General features: G+C 52.1%; 1 protein-coding gene across 1 annotated transcript in view; it reads right to left on the bottom strand.

Moving 5' to 3' along the window:
* The window catches only part of LOC103908466 (hydrocephalus-inducing protein homolog), a 147,677-nt gene that overhangs the window by 82,840 nt on the left and 56,774 nt on the right, over positions 1-8,063 (bottom strand). The window contains exons 47-54 of the mRNA XM_009290851.1: positions 7,262-7,422; positions 6,335-6,447; positions 4,485-4,731; positions 3,735-3,947; positions 2,923-3,061; positions 2,416-2,581; positions 1,842-1,989; positions 349-556 (exon numbers count right to left, since the gene is read on the bottom strand). Coding sequence (XP_009289126.1) covers positions 349-556; positions 1,842-1,989; positions 2,416-2,581; positions 2,923-3,061; positions 3,735-3,947; positions 4,485-4,731; positions 6,335-6,447; positions 7,262-7,422 — 1,395 coding nt within the window. The remainder of the gene's footprint in view (positions 1-348; positions 557-1,841; positions 1,990-2,415; positions 2,582-2,922; positions 3,062-3,734; positions 3,948-4,484; positions 4,732-6,334; positions 6,448-7,261; positions 7,423-8,063) is intronic.

Genomic DNA, 8,063 nt, shown 5'->3' with positions numbered 1-8,063 from the left:
CACCTCTCCTGTGAAGAAAGGCTGAGAGAGTTGGGGTTGTTCAGCCTGGAGAAGAGAAGGCTTCGGGGAGACCTTATTGCAGCCTATCGGTACTTAAAGGGGGCGTATAAAAAAGATGGGGGCAGACTTTTTAGCAGGGCCTGTTGCAACAGGACAAGGGGATGTGGTTTTAAACTAAAGGGGGGTAGATTTAGACCAGATATAAGGAAGAAATGTTTTACGCTGGGTGGTGAAGCCAACCCAAACTAGTCCATGATTCTATGATTGTTCAAATGTATCTGCAAAGCTCCTGGTTAAGGCCCAATCTTGCAGGGCTTCATGGGCCAAATGGTTTAGGGAACTGCTCACCTCTTTGAAATCAATGACGTTGATCTCCTGTGTGCTGAGCTCAGTGACACAGCCGTTGCTGTCCTCACACCTGACAGACACGTTCATGCTATAGCCGGTGGCCTTGATGTTCAAGGAGAGGGGCTGGGTCTTCCTCTTGACATCGCACTTGAGGTTAAAGACCGCCTCTCCTTCTAGCGTTGGTGTGAAGACGACTGTAACGGGAAACCTGGGGAGAGAAGACCCTTTTTGCTCCGTTCACTGTCTGTCAGCTTTCTTGGCCCCACATTGCCTGCTCTATGGGAGAGCAGCTGTGCAATGGCTGTGGTGAGACCCCAGGCCTGGGAGAAGCCAGGAGCAGCACCCTGCCCTTCCAGGGCCTTCCACTACGGAGCAAGCCCTGGTGAGAACTGTTTGGGGTATGACGATCCCATGCAATGAAATGGCAGAGGATACAACAACAAGCCAGCGAACCCTGAGCTAACGCTGACCTTACTGCCCTGCCCATATGCTGCAGGGCAGCACTGGGTTGAGACCCCACTTCTGTCCCAAACACAGAGGAGGGCACTCACAGAGATCCCCAATCTCTCCGATCTATATGACAAGGGTAACATCCTCTTTGCAAAGAGGAATCGCCCAGCTCTCGTGACAGCAGTACAACGTGGGTGCCACCAAACTGCCTCTTTGTAATTTCTACGGGTAATTTCTGGGTACGTGATCAAACTCAACCAAACTACAGAGATTTAAGGAATTGCCACTTCTCAGGTCAGCACAGAAACTGATACAGGATGCTCTCTTATCTTGCACCCTGTGGCAAGCCAAAGTTCAGCATCTTTTAAGCCACAGCAAAGCTTCCCAGAACTAATGCATTCTCCTTACACCCAGGCACGCTATGAGTGGGCACAGGGATATCCGCGGTGGATCAGCAGATGAGCTGGTGACCTGCTATGCCGCTTGAACTCATAATCATGTCTGATCACAAGTCATGGCCGCAGTTCACAAGAAAAGAGCATCCATTTTCTGACAGGTGATCCTGCAAAACACAGCTAGTTGTGTGAGCCTGTTGCTGTCCCCCATGATGCGCTTAAATGCTGCCTGCGGTGCTGCTTGTGTGCTTTGCTGCTCTTGGCGGCTTTGCACAGACCATGCGTGGTGGGCTCTGTCATTAAAGGAACACAGGGAAGAGAGGAGACCTTGCATACTTAAGGCTGCTGGCTCAGGGAATCACAGGGTTAAAACCCCCAAACATGCTTTTGTCATCAAAACTAGAAGATCCAAAGCCTGAATTTCTCCTGGAAGGGGGCCTGGAAGACCGGGGTAGCCCCGACGCAGCCACTTTATGGAGAAACCTGCAGCTTCGTGGTGTCCCCCATTGGGAAGGAACAAAACAAGGCAGATGTATGCTGTTGCTGAGAGTCACCTGGTGACTGCGGAGGGGAGAAAGCCTCAAAAGCAAAATGACAGTGCAACGTTTGGCACGCAGGAGAGGGAACCTGGCCTGTGAGCCCTGTTACCTTGAAAGAGGAGCAATGGAGCCTTCCATGGGCTCTATTTTCACAGAGGCGTTGCATCCCTCTGAGAAGAGAGAGCTTTCTCTGAAAGCAAAGCTGAAGGCTTCCTTCTCACTGTTGATCATATAGATAGTCTGGTGTACCTCGTGCCCTAGGGAGAGGACAAAGCAGCCGCTGAAAACCTTTTGTTCCTCTGGCCACCAGACCACCACTGCCCACTGTGTTCCTGCCTGCCGGCTGAGCCCAGCAGACAATTTGCAGCGAGGAGCATTGCCTGCAGCATGGCATGCTCAGGATGCCAACATGGAAACGTACTTCTGACCCCCTGGGCACCCCTGCATCACCCCCAAATCCCCTCTTGGAAACAGCCCCAACTACATGCCATGTCCCTGACATACGCCTGCCTGCCTTCCCCTTCCATTCCCTCGTACACTTGGGTGCCAGGAGCTGGATCCTCTGCTCAGAAGAGCCCATTTCCATTTCCAGCTTCCTCGTGGGAGCCTGCTGGAATAACAGGACTGCTGGGCCCCTGGAGAGGTACATTTCTGAGCATGTAAGGTATAACCACTGTGCTCACCAATTAACAGCAAGTGGAAGTTCAGGTGGGATCTGTCCAGAGTCACTAGCGGGTCGGTGGCATTGCCCACCAACAGGAACGGGACTGAAATGCTCTGCTCAGGGATTGTGAAGACCCAGAATGATTCTGTGATGTCCAGGTGCCGGGGGATGAATTCAAACTTCATCTGTGGGAGAAAGAGGCAAATGAAGGGAAGTTGCTGCCCTTGGCAGGGTAAGGGGAGGGGGGTGCAGTCTATACCACCAAGAAACCCCAGGAACCTCCACCTTATGTTGCTGTGAGCTCAGAGGTAGGCTGCTGTGCCACTTACAGCCCAAAAGCACGGCAGATGTGGGGTACGGGGTGAGAACAGGTTCATCTGCCAGTTCATTTACACTGCAGTCAAAGGTTTCTTCACGGTCTTGGCAAGCTCACAGTGAGATGGGACGCCCAGTAAGCGTAGACATAGCTGGTGTTAAACTGGCATACATGTGTACTGGATCCACCTTCTTAATTTTCTGTACCCACCTCTGCTTTCTTCCCTGGCTGGATCTGACCTCTCTCCGTGAGGCAGAAGAAAGCCACCTGTTCTGGTGGGGCCTCAGGGTCTTGGCAAGTCCACTGGATGGAATACGCGGAACTGGTTGGGTTCATAACCATGAAGGTCCTGGGAACAGAAAGCAAAAAGAATACTAAGGGGGCATTGGGATGTTAATGAGTCTGTCCTGTAGCAGACTTCAGGCGCTGCCAGTCCTGGACACCGTCTGGAAGGAGTTATTTGGTGTAGGGGAACAACGCTGGGAGCACAAACATTTCACCTGCTTTCTAGGGGCCCTGTTTGTCTCTCAGGTGGCTAAAAATTAACGGCTATCAACAAAGAAATTAACGAAGGAATTAGGCAAACTCTTGCATGTTAAAATGGTAAGAGCAAGTGAAATGGTAAAATCAAGTCCAGTAAGACTCCTTTGGAAGATGGTGTTCTCTGTTGTGGTCACAGCCTTCACTGACCCCATCTGACTGGTATCCCAAAGGAGCAAGAATGCCCTGAGGATGCTCTTCAAAGGGACAAAGGTTGTATTGGCCACGAAGCACAGGCTGGGGATACGTGGTCTTCCCAGAATGACCCATACCTTATTGAAGAAAGGGACAAAGAGAACAAAAAATTGGCCAGTTGGTCTTCACTGACCAGCTTGTTCCAGCCCCAAAACGGTGGCCAAGTGTCAGCAGATCACAAACAAGGTACAGATGTGCCTTGGGGCTTGGAAGAGTAGCTGGAGAGGTCTCTGGTTAAGGGGGATGACTAGAAGACCATCAACAGGAGAAGCCATGCCCACACCTACCTGCTGTTCCTGCCACACACTCCAATTGCCGCAAACTCAACCACTCTTGTGTTGAGATCTAACGTTGCCCCCTTTGGTCCCTGCAACTCTGGGTTGCGCCTTTTTGCAGTGATGTAGTCAGAGTCTTCCAGTTCAAAGTGGCAGTTTGGCATCAGGCTTCTCCCCTTCACAACCACCTCTGGGCCCTTCTGATTTGGCTTCAGGTTAGGAATACTAGGAAAAAAGGGACCGGTATTAGCCAGACTAACGTTTCCAGACAGCCAGCTGCTTGCCTGTCTCCTTGTACAGCACAGAGTGTTGCATCCCCTCTCCGTGCAAGCACTGAGCAGCAAATCGAACAGAATTGCACTGCCTGCCTCGAAGGCAGCGGAGGTGAAATGGCAGAAACATGAACAGTTAGGTGTCTAGAGGCCAACTGCAGCACACAGGTTTCTATGTAGATAAGGAGGCCGTGCTTGTTTGATAGGGAAGCATAGCTAGGGACCGGCTGGCCCCTTGACAGACTTTCTGGATCTCTCATTCCAGATTTTGCAACCCTCCAGGAGCTTAATATTTCATACAATGTCTTTTCCCAGTGTCTCCATACCTGCTTCTACCAAAGCCGGATGATCATCTTTCTTTGCTCCCGTGTGCTGGCTGTTTCGCTGCCTCTCTGGGGCTGGCTGTCCCACCCACCCCAATCAGAGGCAATACCACGACTATCCATCGGTAGCATGAGTTGAAAAGTGAGCAAGCCTCGATGTTTCCTACCTGCAGAGCATACGGCTCTCAAAGTCCCCCACGTACGTCGGAGAGAACTTCATCTGGAAGAGCTGCTCCTGGCCGGCAGGGATGGTGCCGCTGCAAGGCTCGACAGAGAACAGCGGGGTGGCACTGACAGTGCTCAGAGACGAGCTCAGGGAAGAAGAGACCTGCTCCAGGGTGCGGCCCGGCTGGCTCAAACAACGGCTAGACTGGAGCTTCCCAGAGGCACCAGAAGTGGAGGAGAGGAAATCCCCTGCGGTAAGGAAGAGGTTAGCGGGACATCTTCTTTCAAGAAGGAAGTCCTCTGTTCCCAGCACCTCTGCCTCCTGCTGCAGGTGAACAGAAGGGAGCTGGGATGCACTTGGAGCATCCCTGGCCAAGTGCCTTCAGCAGGACTCCCCGTGATGAGGAACAGGGAGAGCGGTCAGGTTGCTTTTTGCTTCTGTGTTACTGCTTGCTAAAATCGTAATCCCAGAAAGTCCCGGGGACAGGTGTGAAAGTGAGAACAGACAGGAGGGAGAACAGGGTGAGGGGCAGCAAGTACAGTGAGAAGGCCCGGCAGAGACCCAGAGAACTGCTTAAATCAAAACACACCGCTGAACATCACTCTGTAAAGACGCTTGGATGATGGACAGGAAGGCTATGTCTGTTAGCAAATTAAATGGGCCCCAGCTGCTTCACTCCATGCTCTTAAACTCTCTATCTCCAGGACTGGGTAGCTAGATGCAGACTTCTCCTGCAGTATGGTTTCTGCCAGCGTTCACTCCCAAACCGTACTACTAAACAGTAGAGGTGACGGTTACAGCATCTGGGAAAATTTCGGGGCGCCATTTCACGTCCCAGTACAGCCAGCCTCAGCGCTTAGCATTCAGGACAGTGGTAAGTCCTGCTCCCCTGTTGCCTACAGAACTGAATTTTGGTTGTTGTGTGTGGCGGAGAGAAGGCTTTGGGGAACAGCGCTGCTGTTTTTTTAACAGAGCGCTGCTCTGTCCTTCACACCCTTTCCTTCCTTCCTCTTTGTCAGGCTTTCATAACCGACGACCAGACAGCTAATGGCACAGCCCAGCAGACCGGCTTCAGCACGAGTGTGCCCTGTGCCGGAGAAAAGCCAACGCCAGGACCCACAGGAGAGGGAGATAAGCACATTCAGAGCGTCAAGGACTTTGACTGAGGTCCCCCATCTTGACCATCAGGCAAGCTGCCTGTGCTAGGAAACGCAAGGGTTGACAGCTCTCCTCACTCCTGTTCCTGATGAGACCTCTTGGACACAGAGCCCTGTTTCCCCGCAGAACCACGCTGCTCCCAAGGAGACCGTGCGCTTAGACGCAAAACACATTACTGCAGGTTAATGAATCACTGCCCCGCTGTTGAGCTCCAACGGCTGCTGTGAGCGGGGTCTCTGCCTGCAGCAAACACTCTGGTGCCTGAGCTAGGAGGGTTAATTTTAGACAACGACTTTGCATTTGCCCTGGACTGCGGAATTGCACACAGATAGTGACTGCAGGTCAGCTAACTCGTTGTTACACCATCAATTTTCCCAGTCTCAGAGGCTTCCCAAAGAGGTGCCCTGATGTCCCCATTCCCAGTCCTGACCCACCATATGGCTCTCCCCTGAGCTCCTGTGCAGAGCACAAGTGTCAGAGCAAGCGTAGGAGGGTCTGAAAGGCAGAGAGGGGGCAAGGAGAAAGTCTCCAGCTGGAGCTGGGAAGATGCTGATGAAAGTGGAGGACTGGACAGGGATGAAAAAAATCAATTCATGTTTCAGGGTGAAGTGGCATGGTCTTCCCCCCCAGCCCTCAGCTACCGATTGTAACGCTCCGGGCAACCCCAGCTGCCACAGAGAGCTAGTGCCTTACCGTCCAGACTGGGCGGGAGCAGCTCCCCTGCATGGCTCACTGCCCTTTCGTCCTCCACAGCCACCATCCAGGTGTATTCCAGGGCCACACTCCCTCTATTGGACAGCTGGAAACTGAAAAGAAGGAGGAATAAAGAGGAAAAGTCTAATAAATACAAAGTGAGTAGAAAAGCAACACTGTACGGTGGGCTCCTGGTGTCCCTTTCTTTATGCTGAGTAGCGTCTTCTTCCCCAGACAGCTCTGCCATGTCTACCTGGGCTGCCCCAAGACAAAGTATTTCAAAGTTTGGAAGTTAAAGGGAAAAGGGCAGGCATGGTGCCCAGGAGACTCAATCCAAGGGTCTTATTCTGGTCTTTCTGTCTCAGTTTGACATTATTTTGATGGTGCACTCGTCCTCGAGCAGATGAGGACAGGCAACATGCAATGAAAGCAAAACTATGGTCGTTCTCAGCAGAACAACCTCTCCTGACACATCTTGGCAGGACGGTGGCCACCGTCTCCTGCTTGGCTTTGTGTGCAGATATGTGGGCCCCAGCACCCAGCCAGGACTTGGAAAGGATGAAACAAAATATTATTTGTTTAAAGGGAAGAACAGCAGGTGAGACTGAACGTAAAGCCTTAGAGGAACTCAGGTCCACATGTGGGAGATCTCCAGGCCCCCAGGATGTGTGGAAGCTGAAACCTCAGACCCAGCAAGCAGCAGCATCCCCCTCCAAGGCTGATCAGCCTGCTGGAGATTAGAAGAGGTTTATTAAGTGGCTGAGCAATGAGCACGTCAGTGTAACCTCTGCTGGCACAGGACCATGAGTAGAAGGAAAAGCAGAGGCCACCGGAGAGCACAGCGTGGCTCTGGGGAAGCGGACACTGGGTCAGCCCTGGGCAAAGGCAGCTCCCACTCGCGGTCCTTGCCTGGCCTCCAGCACTCACGTGAATGTCCTCGTCTGGAAGAGCAAGGTCTCCTTGAACTGAATCACGTCCGTATCCAGCTTGAACTCAGCATAGTCAACGACAGCACTGAGGCGAAGCTCCACCTCGCGGCTGCTCTTCTCCAGGACAGTGTGAGCTGGTTCTGGGTCGGTCTCGATCACCTCCAAACAGGACAGGGAAGAATCACTGAGCAGAGCCCAGAAAGCCAGACTGAGCAGGGAGTCTTTCGGCCTCCAAAATCAGCCGTGTTATAGGGGCTAGGAAGGACCGTTCCCATTTATTTCCCTGGAAAGATGACAAAATTTGACCCTTCCGCTATAGTATTTGTTTCTACCTACTGATCAAAGCAATCACCACCACGACTGCGAATACACCCATGGGGACTATGGCTGGGTATCAGTCCCTGTGTTTCAACCCTGTAGAGCGTCTGACCTTTTTCCTGGCCCCCTGTAAATCCAACAGGCCTCTAAATTAGGATTAAGTTCCCCTCCTGGAGCTCTGTGGATGGAGAACCCCAAGAATGAACAAACCTAGAAAGCACCTTTTCCTTCTTGTCTTATATCCTGATTTCGGCTGGGATAGAGTTAATTTTCTTCCTAGGAGCTGGTACAGTGCTGTGTTTTGGATTTAGGATGAGAACAATGTTGATAACACACCGATGTTTTAGTTGTTGCTAAGCAGTGCTTACACCAGTCAAGGACTTTTCAGCTTCCCATGCCCTGCCGACTGAGAAGGCTGGAGGTGCACAAGAAGCTGGGAGGGGGCACAGCCAGGACAGCTGACCCCAACTGGCCACAGGGAC

This window comes from Aptenodytes forsteri, unplaced genomic scaffold (assembly GCF_000699145.1).
Source record: "Aptenodytes forsteri isolate BGI_AS27 unplaced genomic scaffold, ASM69914v1 Scaffold14, whole genome shotgun sequence".
NCBI lineage: Eukaryota > Metazoa > Chordata > Aves > Sphenisciformes > Spheniscidae > Aptenodytes > Aptenodytes forsteri.
Note: the sequence above shows the minus strand (reverse complement) of the source record. Positions and strands in the feature narration are given on the sequence as shown.